This window comes from Sinocyclocheilus anshuiensis, unplaced genomic scaffold (assembly GCF_001515605.1).
Source record: "Sinocyclocheilus anshuiensis isolate Anshui unplaced genomic scaffold, SAMN03320099.WGS_v1.1 scaffold195, whole genome shotgun sequence".
Classification (NCBI taxonomy): domain Eukaryota; kingdom Metazoa; phylum Chordata; class Actinopteri; order Cypriniformes; family Cyprinidae; genus Sinocyclocheilus; species Sinocyclocheilus anshuiensis.
In genome coordinates this window covers 484172-505204 of record NW_015548236.1, presented here as the reverse complement: position 1 = coordinate 505204, position 21033 = coordinate 484172, and the positions used below count along the sequence as shown (strand labels likewise).

The 21033-nt window shown below is 36.6% G+C and overlaps 1 protein-coding gene across 1 annotated transcript in view; it reads left to right on the top strand.

The window, feature by feature from the left end:
• The window catches only part of csmd3b (CUB and Sushi multiple domains 3b), a 445596-nt gene that overhangs the window by 93102 nt on the left and 331461 nt on the right, over positions 1-21033 (top strand). The window contains exon 3 of the mRNA XM_016441913.1: positions 14540-14652. Within this exon, the coding sequence (XP_016297399.1) occupies positions 14540-14652 (113 nt within the window). The remainder of the gene's footprint in view (positions 1-14539; positions 14653-21033) is intronic.

Sequence of the window (21033 nt, the reverse complement as noted above, 5' to 3'; positions counted from 1 at the left end):
GCTTCCTGGTCATGACGTCACCCGCCCGTGACGTCCCGCTCAGCTATTGGACTGATTTCACATGTGATTCAGGGCGTGGTCACAGAAGGCGTTCCCCTAGCGTTTTCCCACGCAGCTCGAGTTCCTGAAGAGGAACTTGAAATCGCATCATATGACCCCTTTAAACATTTCTAATTATTATGCATGCATATTTCATGACTTCACACTGCATACTTAAGAAACCATGTGTGTGTTTGTGTTTTAGGACCATTTAAATTTAGGGTTGGGTACCTATGTAACCGGTATGTACTAGAACCGAATCACAACGCAGATTTCGGTGCCACTTAAATGCCTGAGCAATCGATTGAAATATTTGTCCTGGTTCTCTGAGATGTACGTAAGAAGCATGGGCGTCGCTAGGCCATTTTTAGCGGGGCTATAGCGATTAGCTCCATAAACTGTACACAAATTCGTGATCGCCTCAGAGTCAGTCCCCTTTAAATTTCATATGAAAAAGTCTAGTGGTGAAAGAGTTTAGATCCATTCTTTCCTACAAATTATAAAACTAAATTTGGAGTAACTTGTGTTTGACAGACAACACCAATTCATGATCGCCTCAGAGTCAGTCCCCTTTAAATTTCATATGAAAACGGCGGCAGACTTCATCTCCTCCCCGTCTTTCTATCCGCAAACCGCGGCGGCGCAGCGCTAATGGACTCAAACAGAAACAGAGGACACAAGTTGTGTGTTTATCGATAGATTGTTATCATATCTGTATCTGTGCAGTTCTTTGTCATAAATACAGTTTACAAAAGGTCACGAGGGAGCAATCGGTTTCCCATCTACTGTAAAGTTTTCGCTGCGTTCACCCCTCTTTGGGTTTTTCCTCCAGTGAAAATCTAGCCCTTAACACATATGAACGCATAAGCAATGCCTTTGTCCATATTAGCAAAGAGCATAGGGATTTCCTGAGTCCTATTCCTTCTGTGATGCACATGTGGAGTTTCTGCGCGAGGGCGCCCTCTGGTGTCCAGTATGAATGAAACAGACATTAAATGTGTTTAATAGCGCTCAATAATGGCCAATCCATCCTATTTTGGGTATTTATTTATTTTTTTATAAGTATCGGTTTAGGCACCGGTACCTTTTTAAAAGTATTGATTTGGCACCGGTATCGTAAAAAACCCAATCGATACCCAACCCTATTTAAAATGAATTCAAGAAGGTAAGAAGGTATTTAGAAATGGTATAAAAAAAAAAGACAACTAGGGTTACAAGTCCTAAATATATATTTTCCCTTATACATTCATGTTGATTTTAACCTAAAAACTTGTTTTTAATTAAAAGAAAAATGGCCATGCACATGTCAGCAACTTGTTATGCAAGTCAAAGTTATTTATGCAAATTGGAATGAAAACAGTTCACCTAATATGAATCATAAGCTAATGTACGCAAAGCATACAACCCTCCATATGCACACAATCATAATTGTATGTCATGCTCGGACAGATATTTTATATACATATGAATGAACATGCGTCAACATGCTAATGACTTTACAGCGGTGTAGCATATATCTCTGCAGCATCCAGGCTCATAAGGGTCACTCTGCACTCCAGGTTATTCCTGCCTAGAATAGTCCAGAAAACAAATGACTATGTAGGCATGAACAGCGCGGTTTGATAAATTTCTCACATTTACAGCAAATGAGTGCAGTCAGGCGCACATTAGAGCAGAATGGCAGTGGCATTAAATATTCAGCAGTGCTCTTATTAATGTTCATCCCATCAGCAAAATGCCAATCCTTACCAAGAAAGTGATAGAATTATTATTTTCTCTTCTATTTCCTTCCACCCTGTCATCCCAAGTCCCCTTACCCTGAAAAAAAAAAAAAAAAACCTCTGAAAAGGCCATCCACGCAGATGGCAGCAAATGCGGTGGGTTTCAATCACAGTCTGAATGCCAAACAGCATTTACTTCTGGAGTACCTGCGTCTACTTGAATCTAACAAACTGCATAGGGGAGACCCAGGCATCTCAGTAACTGTAAGGTATTAAGTCAAAAGTCCAATTCCACAAAAGTCCTTTTTTTTTAAACAAATTCTGTCCATACTTGTGTTATAACTGTGCAGTAAAAAACTGAACAATATAACCACATTGACAAACATCCATGCAATTATATTAAGATTAACTATCCTACTGTAACATTCAAAAGTTTGGGTCAAAACAGTTTCTGTTTCTTTTGGTTTTATACATCCAAAATCTTGAAAAAAACTAAATCAATGAAAGTATGAATGAATAAATAAATAAAGACATGCACAACTGTTGTCAGAATTGATAATAATAAAGAAATTTAAAAAACAAGACGAAATTACATATTAAATTATATTAAAATAGTAAACAGTTATTTTAAATTTCACAATATTACTGTTTTTACTGTAATTTTGATCAAATCAGTGTAGCCTTGGCGAGCATAAAAGACTTCCAAAAAAAAACATAAAAAAATATTACAGACTCCAAAGTTTTGAATAGTAGTGTATAATGATTATGTATTTAATTTATAGATGTTTTCATCAGGGCAGTGCATGTATGTATATCTTGTATGTTAAATTTAATATTTATTTTATTTTATTTACCTTTTCTATTAGCAGTGGTTTGATTTAAAATTGCATGCTAGCTTATACTTTTTAACTTTTTTTCATAATTTCTTCTGTATTAATTTTAGCGGTAAAATTTACAGCAGGCAATTTAAAGGTAGGTTCTTATGTCTGTGGGTATTTTATCACAAAATATGAATTCAACATATGTTGAATTAACTCTTTTTCCTTTTCTTCTTCTTCTTCTTCTTTCTTCTGGGCATTGACAGTAAAAAATATCTAATAGAGAACGCTGAGATATTCAGCATAGTAAAAGTGACAACTAGCCTCTGTGTCCTCTCTAAACATTATTTTCTAGCCAGTGCTGTGCATCATTATGCTGCCGCTAGCACACAGCTCCAGGTGACAGTGGGAACAGCCTTTTCAAAGAAAGAGAAACAGTTTTCCTATGAAAAATCAATCTATCGCATTATGAGGCATTCAGGATTCATGACTGGAAAGTGTTCATGGTCAGAACTGTGAAACTAATTGCCTGTGAGGGGAAATCAGATAATTTTAATTTCTATAGTCAATATTTGACCAGGGTCTTTGAAGTGCCATGACCGTGGGTGCTTTTGGCTTGTTATCCGTGTGGATGCAATGGAATGATTTGCAAAGAGAAAGGAAGAGGACGTGATGAGAAAGAGATCTGAAGAGAAAGAGTGAGACAAAGGTTAATAACTTGCAGAGAACTAAGAAAAATAAGTCCAAGTGCTGGAGCCACACGGACCCTTTATATCCATGGAACAGAGCTAATTGCACCATTTGAATAGATATTGAGCTAATGGACTTTCCTCCCCCTAAAATCTCAGATTTCTCACTTATCATGCATTAGATGAAATGGACCCACTGTACTGATCAAGAAAAGAAACTGCATTTTACAAACAGACATATTTTTCTCATTATGCTAAAGGATGTGGTACACCTATAGCTGCAAGGTTTAAAAAAAATCTGAAAAGGTCATATCTGAGTAGTTCCTCCAAGCTTCATGTCAGTGGTGTATGAGTAAAACCTGATGATTGAGAGCAAACCCTCGTAAAAAAAAATAAATAAATAAAAAAAATCTACTTTTTATAATATACTAATACTATAGTTTAGATATATACTAATATTATATTTCATATATTCACTATCTATCTATCTATCTATCTATCTATCTATCTACCTATCTATCTATCTATCTATCTATCTATCTACCCATCTACCCATCTACCCATCTACCTGTCCGTCCGTCCGTCTATCTATCTATCTATCTATCTATATATATATATATATATATATATATATATATATAAAACTGTGTGTGTGCATTATATAATTTTATATATAGTATTATAATAATAAAACATGAATAATTGAAACTGTTTATATAACACTACAAGATTTTATAAATGTGTCAAATTGTTGTAAGACATAACACTGTGAATATCATATGATTATAGATTAGAAAGTTCTGCAGAGGAGTTTCTTTCTCTGAACTTAATTGGTCACAGTCAGAAGCACCTGTGATTTGGGTAGCTGAAAGTTGAAACACTCTTGAGAATATTATTCTCATATTCAGATCTTATTTAAAGAGGTATTCTGCTGTTAGTGAGAGCTGTACTGCGTTTAATATTATTCAAATTCGAAGTAACTCAAAGACAATAAATCTGTTTCTCAGTAATAATCATACTTGTATTCTCTTCATTGGTGTGACTGTGTTTAGTAGAAGCAAACTTCTATGTCTCGGCCTTGGGTTGTTTATTTAAATGCTCTTTGTTCTGCATGTGCTCAGAGAGATCAGTGAAAGATGGTTTGATCCCGAACTGCTATTTAAAGCAGCGAGTAAATGGCATTTGAAGATCTTGTCAATATTCCCAGGAATAACCTAAGAGCTTTATTCAAACCAGAAACCTCAAATCCCTCTATTTGCAGTGTTTTGTCTTTTCTCAAATTACCGTACACTGTATGAAATAATACTTTGATCTCCTTCTTTGCACAATGACAACATCTTTAAACAAGCTTTCATCTTAGTATCATTCATCTATAAAGTGTACCTTGTATGCTTTGAGTGTTTTTGATAATTTTTTATAAGGTTATGAATTGCAAATTAATTGAAATAAGGTGGTCATTATTTATTGCATATATATAAACAGAGCAAATAAATGTACATAATGATTTGTGTAATGTAAGGTTGATATTATACGTGGTAGTCTCTGATTCATCTTTCTTCTTAAGTGGATATTATTACTATATCTCTGACTTGTATTTTCACCTGTTTCTTTTTCAGAGACAAATTACCCCATTCAATTTGTATTTTTATTGCATTTTTAGAAGAGAATGAAGAAAGAAATGTCTTCAAACTGTTAATGAGCAGAGCTGTGCGCTAACAAATTGAGAAAAGACACCATTACTTGTGACTGAAAATTATATCTTGCCCTGATAATAAATGTCAGTGATACTAATGATGGATTTTACACCATTCAGAAACTTCATTTGTGCTAATATCTGACTCGCAGTATATTTTGCATTGAGATCTCTTCCTGGTTCAGCTCAGGTCCAAGTTGTATCTCAGAAGCTGACTATTTTATTTGTCATCATATAACTGTTATTAATTATTGTGTGATTGCGCATTAGGAATTGAGAGCCCATGTGCATTAGCTTGTGGGTCCCTTAGATCTAGTGGTCACTGCAATGATGCTGTCAACATATGGACTTTCTAGCTAGGCCTGCTGTAATGAACGGCATGGCAGCACGTTTCTAGAGGGCTGCGGTCCCGTGGCCTGTTTTAACCTTTACCCAGATGAAAGAGCAGCATGTGGAACCATGGCCTCGCTTCTCCTACCAGGCCAAACTCATAAATCAGGTGCCAGACCGCTACAAAGACTCATGTTTACGTAGATCGACCTGCATCCATGCTGTTTGAAAAGCTATTTGAGAGCATTGGGAGTGAATTAACCAAAGCTAGAGCTACTTGGTAGAATTAGCATTTAGTGAATAGGTCACTGCTTGCTGACCAGTGAATAGATATAGTATTAGGCAATCTACAGTATGTGGCTTGAATAAACAGTCTGGCTGTCCCTCACTGATTGCTTCTGTAGATTAACAAGTCAGGACCGAGCTGTGTTTTTGTAGACCGCCATGAAGGCGAGGGTGACTGCTATTCAACAGTCTGAATTATTTCCGTGAGTCCACACAGCATATGACGTGCGATGTCCTCCCCCTCAACCACACTGTAGGTCGCTTTTGTTATCAAAACTTCCCCCGCTTGATTGCCTCCGATCTGATTCTAGATCAAGTCAGTCATACTGAGTGGGAGTAGACAGGTCTCTCCACTTAACAAAGATGAGCTAATAAAAAGCCAAAAATACAGTGAGATCAAACATCACAATGTTTTGAAAGGGTCTGTGATAAATCTTTGAAGTTACTCAGCATATATTATTTTCTTACATTTTTTTTCAATATATTTTGCAGGCACTTACCTCAGAAGAGGCAGTCTTGGAAATGTATTACCTGCATTTAAAGGAATAGTTCACAAATAAATGAATGTGCCAAATCTGTTTTGTTTTTTTGTTTTTTTGGAAGAATCATTAAATAGGGGTCTAAATAATTATATGAGGTCAACTGAGGAATTGATAAATGTATTTAAAAAAATTAATATGTCAGTTATGTACCCAACATGTGAATAGTTTTAAGATTGTATAATTAATGCTTAATTCTTCATCAGTTACTAATATAGAAATAATGAAATAGAAAATGTATTTGTGGTTAAGAAGTGGTTGAAAAATCTTTATTTCTATATTAGATTGTATTTTCAATTTGCTTATCTTCATTATTATTTAAATTCAAGTCAAGTCACATTTATTTATTTAGGACTTTATACAAGATTGTTTCAAAGCAGCTCTATAGGGATAAAGTTTTTTTTATTATTATTACACTTTTTAACTTTTTTTTTTTTACATTGGTTTATTGATTGTTTTTCCAATTATTTATTAATTTCTCAAGTGACTGAGTATGACATTTGAGTATGACCCCTAAATTGGTAAATATAGCTCTTTTAGTAGTGATAGCATTTGTTATGGGAAAAAAAAGCACCATAAAAATAGTTTATATGAAATACGAATCATATACTATAGCCTAGTCTAAGTCTCCCAAAGGGTAACAATTTATTTTAATGATCCCTGTTAGACATTCTGACTAGTAACTTTGCAACTACGCGTCAACTACCAGTCATTAGTAGTCTGTATGCTTAATATCTGCTAACATTTTATTTTGATAGTCCCTCAACGGACATTCTACTGTAACTGTGCAACTGCATGTCAACTTAGAATGTCTAAAGGGCACCATCAAAATAAAGTGTAACCTTCTTGTGCCATATGTTAACTTTGTGTAAGGAACTGACCAAAAATCTTCATCTCAAGATCTCAGTTAGTTCATATATGCATCCAAAGTCAGAAATGGTAATTTAGAATGACATGACATGTTATTTCTAAGTAGACTGTTCCTGTAATAATTAAGAATCCCCACCAAAAAGAGTTTGCGTACATAAAGATTATGTTCTTTAACAACTGAAAAAGGTAGCAAAACAAATGTCTTTCAGCCAGAGGCGAAACCCACTCTTCTGTCATACACCACTATGCTTGCCTCATAAAATCCCAAGCTCATTAGCCAGACAAGTGCATCAGTGTCCATGTTAGTGAACAGAAGGTACCATATAAATAGCTGGGTCTGCTTGAGTGGGAGACTAGAACTGTCCTCAGCAGCAGATTGCTTTGGGGTGGGGGGACGGGGGGAGCTGGGGTGGAATGCAGGCAATTCCCCCCCACTGAGGGAGAGTATGGTGCTGATGGAATGTGGATTTTGATAAGACGGTATGCCTGTGTGAGTGGTACGTCTGGCTGGGCAGATATAGAAGGAACAGAAGGGTTTTAATCTGGGGTAGTGAGCTGCAGCATTAGCAGCTGGGGCATGCTATAGCCCGCCGTATTTTGCCACACAACTTTGCGATTTTTTTTCGAGGCGTAGGAGATACAGTGTTTGATTCGCTGAGTGGTCACAGATATTGGGAATGGATCTCTCGAGGTATCGCTCGCCCACACACTTGTCTTGTCCTCGTTTAATTACTCTACTGATGGGAAACTGTTTGAAAGTTAAAATCTAAAGCAGTGGTTCTTAACTTGACTGGTGTGGGTCGTTCTTGTTATGCAGAACCTTTTGATCTCAACTGAAACTTAAAAAATGAACATGTCTTGAAGTGTAAGGAAGTATTTCTTCTTAGAAGACATTCAGAAATATGCTCAGGCATTTAAACTTTAATTGTAGCTTGATTTTTACACAATGGAAAGGAAATGAAACTGATCCACTAAAATAAAAGATTTAGAGTTAACTTACTTGAGGGTGTCAACTTAATATTGTGATAATATCATAATAATTTATGTAATTGTATCATATTGTACATGTTTTACAGTTCATGTAAGCTAATGTAGTTATGTTGTGAATTTACAGTAAATGAATGAATTGAACTAGGTGTAACTTTCATGTTGAAATGGATATAGATGTGGACAGATGTAACGTTTAACTTTCGAGAAGTCAGTTGTGATGGATTCACTCTAAAACTCAGTCTCTCATGACTTATTGTACTTTTTTCATTTTAGTTCTTTGGGGACTTTGCACATTGTTTGAAGGTCATTTTAAACTAAAACAAGGATTCATGGATAACAGATAAAAGAGTGAGCTCACATAATTGTCAATGGACTGAAATGAGCTAATATTAGATATCATATTCTTTAAGCAGCGGAAATTTGAGTAAATATGACTGGGATGCTGATATTCATTATCAGTGGAGTGAACTTGTGAAGCTTTAATAGTGTTAAGACAGGTCTATATTTCTGGCAAGTCAGTTTCTTGAAGCTGTTCCATTTTCCCCTTTGCTACAGCATTTTAATACATCAAGCAATGTTCAAAAATTGCATTTTGGAGGAAACTTTCTTTATAGATTCTCAAATTGCTTAGTTATCCTGGTTGGTAATTTTATACGGCTGTCAGTTTGAGTTTTTTTCATTTATAGAAACACAGAATTGCTTACAAAGAAACGTCCCGGGTTACTTTTATTGACTTTCACAATTGTGGCAATTGCATAAATTCTGAACTTAAGTTCATTGCCTTCCAATATGCCACAGACCTTTGAAAGAAGTGAGCTCAAAGTTATGAATGACTATCTGCAAGAGCCATCTTGACAAATGAAGATTTATGGACTGTTTTTCCCCATGAGAGGCATTACATCTTTTGGGGGGAACCATGATATCATCTGTTTTCATTAGGCTGAAAGCTTCCCTGAACTCTAAGCCCCCTTCATCAATATTTAGATTTAATAGTAATGTCCCATATGAAGGGATGTATAAAATGTCAAATGGTAAAAGTAAATGTGCGGTCAGTCATCAAAAACTCACTGTTATAGGTTGCTTTTTTTTTTATTCCCATTGCTGCATATGTGGTTTTCTATACCATTCTTTCATATATTTGATGCTTTTTGCCATATAGCTAGAATATAAATTATGTTCTTGGAAGTAATGTCCTTGTAATATAAATAGACTCACACAATCAGTATAGTATAGGAAGATGCCAAAACATTTCAGTGTGTGGGTGTATATGTATATTCATACAAACTTGTGTCCATCTGTGTTGTGCCAGCTATGGCCCACTACACTGTACTTAGGATTTCTCAAAAGCAAGCATAGTTTACTATTATATTTAGAATTTCACAGTGAAAATCACAAGTGCTGTTTTATTTCTAGAACACCAAATAGGCCAGTTAAAAGTTTGTGTTTCTTTGGACTGTCACACTTAAAGCAGTGCCAACTTTTTAATCATTCATGCTTTATTATGCATGTTAAATTAGTTGCATTGTAACATTTAAAACAACTGACTTTAGGTAGCGTTTTATTTTTGCATTAGACAAAATCCTATAGACTTTTAATATCAGGCATTTATCAGTAATGAGCTATCAGATTGTTGACTTTTTGAGGTTGATGATTATTAAATATAATTGAGGCATAATATACTGTTATGGACGTTATGTGAGACTCCTCTCACAGAAATCATTGTGTAAGTCTTGTAATGCGTCATAATATCCATTATTTACCTTTTTAGAAGTCTCAAAAATGATAAAGATCAATGTAATGCTACATGACACCAAGTATTTTCTACCCACGTTTCAAAATCTCACATCTGACTTCAAAGGTGTCCAGTTTAAATTGGTCGAACACCCTGCAGATCCACAAAACCAATAAATGACCTCGCTGTTTGACCTGTGTCTAGTTCTCCAGTGAGAGAAATTGATTGTCTTGACATCTCCATCTTCATCAAGTTCAGTTGTGTTGTGGTTGAAGTCCCTAAGCAACGTACAAGACCTCATAACCCGGTTTAAATATCTTTATTAAACCCATCCGTCTTTACTCTCATCCTAACATGTTACTCTCTCAGATGCGATCGTATGTAACCACGGCAAGCTGAAAACAATCAAATAAGCAGAGGAACTGCACCTTCCCTGTGGAATCACATTATCCTTTAACACCCGAGGACTTTTAATGAGGGAAAAAATCAATTGACTTGAATCTATGACTTTGAATATCGCACTCTGATTAAGGAAAGTACTTAGAAAAGATGAATTTTCACTTACAGAATAACATGATTTTATTGGCTCATAAGCTCCCACTCTGACTGTATATAATGAATACCCTGAAACAGATGCTACTGGAGCAGATCAAACCCTCCAATCAAACCCTAAGCAGTAAAGACACCTCATTTTTTCATGATTCCACACTGCACTACCTCTGTGGCAATGCTGAGTGTTTTTATTTATTCCTCCCCAGCTTTACCACTCTTTAAGTGCTTAATGGGACAGACAGACAGAAAGAGAAAGAAGAGAGAGACTGACGTTGAGACAGAAACAGAGAAATCTCATCATATAAATAAATGAGTATGAGTATGAATGAGCATATTTGGCAAAATGTAATTACCGGATTAAAAGGAGGGGAAATGCACATTAGGAATAAAGCAACATTAGAGGCAGGGGTGTAATGGTGTCTTTGTGGAAATGTTTCATGTTCTTCTAGCAGTGGATCAAAGTGTTTTTTTTTCCTCATGGCAAAACGGGATTTTGGTAATTTTCTACCAAGTTGGAAGCACTCATTTGACATAAGAAAGAAAAATGAAATATAGACTGCCCTCTCCATTCAAATGAGAAAGGCATTACAGTCGTGAATCATTTAGGATAGTGAATGTTCTTCCAAGACAAATACGTGTAAACGTCAAAAAATGTTCTAGAAAATGTTGAAATATTGGTGTTTTTGTCCTACGAACCTTTACAGCCGAATTAAATACTGTATTATTTTGAGGAACATCGGGGTTATGTGATAATAATTCCTGTCTGAAGCCAAATCTGTGAGTTTAAAAGCGGGAATTAATCCAAAAGTCCTTCTGGAAATACTTTTTGACATGCGCTTATACCATACAGTAGCAGCATAAACTTTGACCGTAATTCTGTCCATATTCAGACAATCGACTAAAAACTACAGTTTCCAATCTTGCCTGAACCAGTACATGAAATCACTGCTGAAATCCCCTGTTAACTCAGATGTTCTGTAAATGTTGAAATCCCATCCAAACAGTACTTAAGTCTTTGCCGTCTCTGTACTGCCTTTGAACATTTTATGAAACACTTGAGGTCAAAGGTTTGATGCTGGAACACTATTGCCTACACAAGGATCTTTCATTTTCTGGACAGTTTTCGGTTAAACCATCCTTTTAATCCTAACTCGTATGACAGGCTGGTTTTTGACCCTGTCAGTATGGTGCCTTTTAAAGTGTGCAGTGTGAGCTGGTTGGTGGCTGGGAGCTTAAAGACAGAGGAGTTTGCTGCATGTTCTCGGGCCAGAAGCAGAATGTCCAAGCGATTTAAGCCCCGATGATCATCTAACGAGCAGCAGAGAGTGGAGGCTCCCGACTGTTTTGGCTGTGGGCAGAGTGAGGAGATAGATTTGTTCCAACTCACGCAGTAGTCGAAAAAAGCAGTTAGCGAAGCCCTTGGGGATGGATGGACTCTGAACGGAGCTGCTGTTCCTTTTAAAGAACTCAAGCGCCACTGATCTCCAACAACCTTTAAAACCCGGTCCCGCTGTCTGATATGCAAGTAGCAGTTTGTATGCATGCTTTAACTCACCCCAAGACTGTAACAGAAGATCTATAACATTGTACAGTGATATTAAGTACAAACAAACTGATTTGGAGTCTCACTGAAGATGGATGAATGTCCTGTGAAGTCCACCAAAGCATGAATGTATCCATACACAATATACATTAAGGCAGTACTGGGAGATTCTGTGCCATCCAGCCTCACAGATCCAAATCATTTCGCTTGTCCAGCAAGAATAATGAAATTCAGACAATAGTAGAGTGTTGGCTTTATTCAGGGAGACTCTGCCAAGAGAGCACAAGATGGTGATTTACTTAGTATTTAATGCCTCACTTCCCATGATGCAGTTTGGCAGAGATGCACAGTATTTAGTGTTTCGTATAAAAGTTTTTTTTTCTTCTTTCCCAAGTTACTTTTCATTGCATAAACATTGTGTGTACAGCACCAAATAATAAAAGAGGTTTATTCCATTTAAATCCGAAATTAAACAGCTGTAATTTACACCTCAATATTCTGATTGGCTGAAAATGTTAAATCATTAGCCTCAATATTTCCCTTCCCGTAAAAGGAAAATGCTTTATTCCAAGCCTTTTACTATGTTTTGTTTGTTATTTCACCTTTTTAATATGGTTGGCTAAACATTTGAAGGAAAAAAGAGATTATTCTTTTTTAAGAAGCAACTGGGTCATGTGTGAATTTACATAAGATTTAGGAACATAGGTCTTTTAATCTATTCTCTAACAGTCTTTGAAGTTTATGACAAGTTTAAAGGTTAATATTATTAAAACAAAATTACAGTGTCCTAAGGATATTATTCATAGCCATTTATAAATATTTCAGTCTCACTGTGAGTTCATTAGCATAAACAAAAGAAATTCTGTCCATGTGACGCACATTAGCTGACGCACACAGTTTTGAGCAAATACCCACACATACTTTTAAAAACCTCTCCGCATCCTAACATGTTGCTGACCTAAACGATTTTCTAAATGGAGATAACCAGCAGCTCTGCTAACACACGATTTCCTTATGCAGAGTGTGTGTTTCGTCAATGCCTCTAAATATATGTTCTGTAGCATGCTGGTGGCTTATAATGTTGGTGATGTCTGGATGCCCCCAAGGAGTGGTTTGACGAAATGACTTTTTTGCATGCACACATGAGCATTGGGGATTATTCTGGAGCTTAAATAAAGCGAGGAAGAAACCCAGCGCTTTCACATCAAGAAATAATGTGCAATAATATGAGCATTCTGAGAAGACAGGTTCAGATTTAACTAAACATTGCCATATCAAATTAGTTTTACACTATGTTTTCTATATTTTAGTCATGTTGTCATAAGCACTGAGGTTTTTTTTTTTTTAACCTGGTCTCATAAAAATACGTACCTCTGGGTACTTTTCTGCAACACTGTTTTTACGTACCTTACTGCACGTTTCGCCGCAGTTTCAAAGAGAAATGTCCACTGAGTGGCGCTAAAACACGGGTTCAATACGTGAACCCTGGCACGTTTTTATTACGTTGATATAGGTACGTATTGCTGTGTTTTTATTACGTTGCTTCAGGTACGTATTGTGGCGGTTCAGAGTTCAAATATCCGGGGGCTGTCGCTAAATGTTAATGCTCTATCGTGTTGGAAGTTTGCCCTACACCAAACCCAACCCTAAACCTACCCGATAGTGTTAACAAATGCAAAACTGATATAAAAACGCATTTGTTGATGCAACTGTGAACTTCCTTATATGCAGATTTGAACTGTTTTTTCGAACCGTAGTTACACAGGATTCGAACCAGAGCTCCTCGCCTCTCAAGTACGTCTCCGTACTCCGTGAGCTACCGAACAAACCTACCATCTAGGAAAACCTATAGATATGAAGCTGGATATGTGTGATGCTAACATTCAAAAACATCAGTTTTCAAATCTCCCAGCATATTACAATTTTTTTTTAAGTCAATACAATATATTCTTCAAGTAATTGTGCGAAAATTACGCTTTATTAATCGAAACTGTAAATTTGTGTGAAAAGGAATAAAAGGTGTCAGAGTTTTACTGAACCTAGTGTTCATTTCATTTGGAAACTGCATTGATATGTACTTATTGGTACGTATGTCACGTCTCGCGAAAATGGAAGCCTTGCACCACATGGGAAAAAACGTATTTGTTATTTTAATAAATAAATTATTATAGGGTTGAGTCCAACCTTTGTTTGTCTGTGTTACAAAACAAATACACAACTACAAATATAAATGTTTGGAGTTAGTAAGACTTTTTAAAGATTTTTATTTTATTTTTGTAGAATCCAAGGCTGCATTTGTTGCATCAAAAATGCAATAAAAAGTGTGAAGTATTATTACAATTTGATGTTCAAGAAATATTTCTCATTATTATCAACGTTGAAAAAAGTTGTGCTTCTTTAAATGTTTTGTGGATTTTCCCTCCAGGATCCTTTGATAAATAGAAAGTTCAAAAGAACAGCATTTATTTGAAATATAAATAGTTTGTAACATTATAAATGTCTTTACTGTCATTGTTGAAAAATTTTATGTATCCTTGCTGAATAAAGAATATTCATTTATTATACAGTATTGTATCTCAAAAAATCATCAGTTGTGTTTCAATATCACAAAAATCACAAAACGAACACCGTGCATACAGTGAGTGCTGAAAACTTCTAAAAATGTTATAAGATGATATGTGTTATAAGATCTTTCTTTTCTAACTTATGCTTATTTCTCTTCTCTTTGGTCTCTTTAGGTTAACGGGTTTCCAAATCCCACCTCCCGTCACAAGCACTGGATCTGTATTCTCCTTGAGACTCACCAGTGACTTCGCCGTGAGCGCGCATGGCTTTAAAATCTATTATGAAGGTAAATATTCCAGTCCATTCTGTGTTGTGCTATGTCTCGTTACACTATATTGTAATTTATTGTGCATATCAGATGAAATCTGCGGCATTAATTAAGAGCCGCTCTGCTTGGCGAGTTAAGGGTTACCCTGCAATCTGTGCCAATCATAATTGTATTTATTAAACCTCAATGAAGAGGTGGTCTCTGACTACAGACCTCATCACTCCCCATTAAACTTCATCAAATTACTGTCTGGAGGCTTTGGCTAAAATAGTTTTTTCTTGTCTTTTAGACACTTGCATCAAATTCCAGGAAGATGGCACAGAGCATTATATCACCTTTTATTTCATTAATTTTGCTTGTTAACTAATGGATAGTGAAGGGTACATGACGTCTATCTCTTTAGTGCATTAGTCTTGAGGTTTTTCCAGTTGCTTGGCTGTGCTTTAGAGCCTCCTAGTAGGGCTGCACGATAAATCGAAATGGAATCGAGATCGCGATTCGACAGAAGCTGCGATTGTCATGCGTATCTTTCAGTGAAGCACGGTTCTGTGATCAGCAGTAAATCTCCATCCAATCTCAAAGGCCAGAGGGCGCTCTCACGCCGAAACTCCAAATACGCCTCGCAGAAGAAACCCAGAAAATGCCTATCGCTGCAGCTGAATAAACAAAAGATTCAACTGCTTTCATTGATTCAACGTGACTAATAAACACACGACTACGGCAATATACGGTTTATCTGAGTATTTATTATTATAATTTTCATTAAAATAAAGTATATTTATAATGCAATGCCTTTATCACTGCTTAAATACTATGAAATATGTTGCGTGCCTTATTCTAAGAAGCCACATCATCTCACAGAAGGATTTCTTTCAAACACTCGACTGACGTTATGAAGTGAGTTTGGAGTAAAAATATGTTATTAAATGTGGTATTTTCACATGCTTTCAGATGGAGCAGCATTTACTTCACAGAGCCGTAGTTCACTGAGAAGCTATGCAAACAGCTGTCATTATCGTGAACGATTTCTTCGATTTCATAATCGCGCAATAAAATCGTCTGCGATTTTTTTGCGTAACTTGTCTGAACTACGGCGTATTATGTGTAGTAAATTCTGCTCCATCTGAAAACACGTGATGATGATTTCCTGCTGATTACAGAACCGGCTTTTTTCGATTAATCGTGCAGCCCTACCTCCTAGTCTTATTTAAGAAGACGTACAGGCTAAGGATTTATTTATGCTAAATAAACAAACTAACAGACTTTGCTCTGTGAACGTAAAGTTATATGAAATCATCCTTATATGCTTTTATAAGATGCATCATAATGCATATCTATGTACAGCAGAGTTGGATTTTTAACTTCTTTCCTTATCAGAGCATTTGGCGGCTGGATTAATGGGAGGAAATACGTTCACTACACATATTAGCTTTGGGAGTGAGGTGGTAGGAGGGAGATGGATGAGTGTGGTCTTGTTCGTGTGTAGCAGAGCCGCTCTGCGTGTCTTTCATTGTCTGATCTGAGTTACTTGAAGTAGGCTGCATCAGACTGAAGCATCATTTACTGTGCTGTTTCAGTGTCTCGGCCTGGTTGCCTCCCCTTCCTTTTTATTCATTTTTTGGATCAAACTGTGCAGGGAAAAAGTGTCTCACTACTGCTGCGTCAAACTTCTTTTGTCAGAAAGCTGTGGGCTTTAATAATTTCTCATACACAGCTTAAGTAAAAGTGATTGTTAGAACATAAGAAGTCATCTACATCGAAATTTATGAAAGTATTTATTTGTATTTATTTTTGAGAAACATCAATTTATGGTGTCGTTAATAGCATCAGAGATGCACTTTATTAAAGTTATAAAGGTGTATTTTTTTCTTTCTAGGAATCTTGAAGGTTAAATACTTGGTTTTTAATACTTATGCTTGGTTAAATACAACCCGGTGCTGGGTAAAATATGGACAAACCCAGTAATTGGGTTGTTTTGATCCAGCGGTTGGGTTACTACCCAGAAGGTAGTACCATTTGATATGGTAGTTAAATTTGTTTCATTAAACATTTAACCCAACCGCTGGGTCAAAGCAACCCAATTGCTCTGTTTGTCCATATTTCACCCAGCACTGGGTTGTATTTAACCCAGCATTTTTCAGAATGTAGATGTACAGTACTTTAAAATACTATTGAATGCAACTCTAAAACTCTAAAAAGCTTGATTCTCTCAAAGTCATGGTGAAATGCACTCATGATTGTTATGGAGGCTTTTAACCATGGTTTTATTAAGCATGCTTAATTAAAATATGCTTATAAAAGACCCAAGTTAAGTGAGTGACCTTCATGTCATGTTTCAGAGCAAACTGAGAATGTAATCTTCAGTTAGGGAAAGTAATTCTCACTTCCATTGAAAAAAAACATTTTTAATAATGTTAATGTGTATATTTTTAAATACAGTTAGGTCCATATATATTTGGACACAGGCAAAATTGTTATTATTTTAGCTGTTGACCAAAACATATTCAAGTTACATTTATATAATGAATATGGGCTTAATGTGCACACTCTGAGCTTTAATTTGAGGGTATGACACTTGGAGGAAAAGTTAAGGAATTACAGCTCTTTAACATGTACCTCCCCCCCTTTTCAAGGGACCATAAGTAATTGGACAGTTGACTCAAAAGCCATTTCATGGACAGGCATGGGCTATTCCTTCGTTATTTCTACATCAATTAAGCAAGTACAAAGTCTGGAGTTGATTCCTAAGTGTGCCATTTGCATTTGGAAGCTGTTGCTGTGAACCCACATCCTGCGGTCAAAGGAGCTCTCCATGCAGGTGAAACAGTCGATATCAACAGTTTGGTACATTCTGAGAAAAAAAAGAATGCACTGGTGAGCTCAGCAACATAAAAAGGCCTAGATGTCCACGGAGGACAACAGTGGTGGATGATTTGATGATCCTCTCCATGGTAAAGAAAAACCCTTTGACAACATCCAGCCAAGTGAAGAACACTCTCCAGGAGGTAAGCGTGTCACTGTCAAGGTCTACAATCAAGAGAAGACTTCACGAGAGCAAATGCAGAGGGTTCACCACAAGGTGCAAACAAGACCAGATTAGACTTTGCCAAAAAACATCTAAAAAGAAAAGCCAGACCACTTCTGCAAAAGTATTCTTTGGACAGCTGAAATTAAGATCAACCTGTACCAAAATGATGGAAAGAAACAAGTATGGAGAAGACTTGGAACAGCTCATGATCCGAAGCATACAACGTCATCTGTGAAACATGGTGGAGCAGTGTGATGGCATGAGCATGCCTGGCTTCCAGTGGCTCTGGGTTACTGGTGTTTAGCGATGATGTGACAGAGGACAGAAGCAGCCGGAAGAATTCTGAAGTGTATACTCTCTGCCCAGATTCAGCCAAATGGAGCAAAGTTGATTGAACGGCGCTTTATAGTACAAATGGACAATGACCCAAAACATACAGCAAAAGCAACCCAGGAGTTTTTGAAGGTAAAAAGTAGATGGCAAGTCCATAAAGCAATGGCCAAGTCAATCGCCTGATCTCAACCCGATTGATTATGCATTCCACTTGTTAAAGACAAAATTAAAGACAGAAAGACCCACAAACAAACAACAACTGAAGTCAGCTGCAGTAAAGGCCTGGCAAAGCATCACAAATGAAGAAACCCAGCCTTTGGTGATGTCTATGAGTTCCAGACTTAAGGTAGTAATTGCCTGCAAAGGATTCTCAACAAAATATTAAAATGAACATTTTATTTATGATTATATTTATTTGTCGAATTACATTTGAGCCCCTGAAAATGGGAGGACTGTGTATAAAAATGGTTGTAATTCCTAAGCATTTTATGTTATATTTTTGTTCAACCCCTTGAATTAAAGTTTAAAGTCTGCACTTCAATTTCATCTTGATTGTATTCTGTTGGCATACAGAGCCAAAATTATGAAAATTGTGTCAGTGTCAAAATATATATGGACCTAACTGTACACCCCTGCACTGGTTAGCCTCAACCACTTATTGTCTTATTGGTTCAAAATTACACTCCACATGGCCATATCATTATCTATGTTTGATTTTCTGTAATTGTGTCATGTTATTCTGCATTTTTGTCCTCAGTGTGGACAGACAAATTACTCTCCTCTTGAAGCTTGTCGCGTCACACCTGGTTAGGGCACATTGTTACACCAGCCTGACTGGATACATTGCAAACAACTGAAGCGCTCATAACTTATAATAATGTGCTGTTTGTATTTTTGCACAGATCCAAAATCAGGAGATATTCAAAATCAAGGGAAATTCAGCTGGAGATATGAAGTGCATGCTTTAGGCTTCCTGTGTGTTTACATAATCAAATGTTTCATAACGTGGACAGCAGTTGGGAATGCATAGCCTCATCAAGCAGTCTGTCCCAGAAATGCTAGGTTGAATAAACTTTCATGCAGAGCAGAGTTCCTGGTATGACTGGTAATGATCTTAATGATTCAACATGGGCAGATGGATGCTGAGGTTGGGGAGGTGTAGCTGTATGTCAATGACAATGGTATTGGCAATAGACGAGATATCAATGGGAATGTTTCTATAGAGGATGTGGTTGCAATATTCACTACTGTGACTTTGGCGCTTACAAATTTTGGCCCCTTTTAGATCACTGGATGGTTAATGTAGGAATGTATGCCAGCTGTTTTTCATCAAACATTTATGTAATTTTATATTTCTAGCAATAGCACTGGGTTCAGCTAAAAACTCAATGTTCACTTGTGTTGTGTACGGTCCCACTCGACCTCTCTGTCCCCATTTCCTCACCTGTCTCAGAGTTAAAATTGGCAAAAGCATGCTAAATGATAGGCAGTCTTCCAAACAATTAATAGAGATTATTTTTAAAGGCTCTTATAATAATTTTCTCTGGGGACCACTGGTATTGTTGGTAAAGTTTTTTTTTTTCTATTTTCTTTTGAGGGGCCAAACATAATTGAACCGAATTACAATTAAACTGGCAATGTTTTATTGTTTATTTACTTACTTGCTTGCTTACTTTTTCCTCTGTGCTTTTAATCTTAATACTAGTAAATTTGCATGTGAAATTATAAATAATGGGTCTCATTTATTAATAATTGCACATACCATTTTGTATTTGTACACACACTATTTCTTCTCTTGAAAAATGTTCACCTAATTCACAACATCTGGATGCACATATGAATTTTTCTTAACTTTCTACACTCAAAAAAATGCTGGGTAGCACTGGGTTGTATTTAACCCAGCATTTTTTAGAGTGTAATATTAATGAATTTGAAGTATTTTAAATAAGCAACCATGTGGCCAGTGTTAGTCATTTGTTCATAACACTGATGCTAATTTGACTCGTTTTAATACAAACGTATCTGCCGGCAATCTTGCGTTTCAGTTATTGACTGCAGTGACAATTATCGCAGAGGACTTTAATATTACTGCAATATTATTAATATGTTAACATTACTTGTTGCAGTGTTTGTCTTTTTTTTTTTTGAGGAGGAGGAGGAAGTTTGGAGTTCTAAAACTTTAGACTTTCTTTCTTTCTTTCTTTCTTTCTTTTTTTAGTAAAATGTCCTATGTCATCTCATTGGTCATTTTAATTATTTATTTCTTGTTCCTTTTTGGGATTGCATGTACAATGTTGTTTTTGTTATTCTTCTCCAGCACTAAGATCTGAATGTTTTTACATGTTGCATCATTATTTTAGCTACCCTGGTATTTAATGAGCAGTTCCTGTCGACTAGTGAAAGTGTGTTTTGGGATTAGTTTCCATTCACTCTTTTATTCTGCTGCGCACATCACATGGATCCAGATATTCTAGTCTTCTTGCACCATGGACCACCACCGATTGCATGATTCTCTCCAGGTATCTCCTTCTACCTCTTGCGTTCAGATGGGAAATATTGAATACGTTTAAAAACAGATGACGGAAGGACAAAAACATGCACAAACAGCTAAAATAACTTACAAATGTTTCCTGAAGGATTTTGGAATCATTCTTTTCAGACCGTGACAAACGTCTCAGGTTACTTATGTAACGTCTCGGTTACGTATGTAACCCTCGTTCCCTGAAGGAGGGAACGGAGACGTCACGTCGGTTGACCGACGAAATTGGGATCTCGCTTAGAGGGACCAATCCACTTCGAGTGTAAACTAAACGAGCCAATGCACATTGGCATGCGATTATTGCATCCAGCTGCTGCTGATCACAGCGTGAGTATAAGTAGGCAGCAGATGCAACGCATATTCAGGTTTTCGCTGAGGAGCCGAGCCGGTGACCCGGCCGCTCAGCGGTGGTACAGGAGCTGTGGCGACGGGACGTGACGTCTCCGTTCCCTCCTTCAGGGAACGAGGGTTACCATACGTAACCGAGAAATTCCCTTTC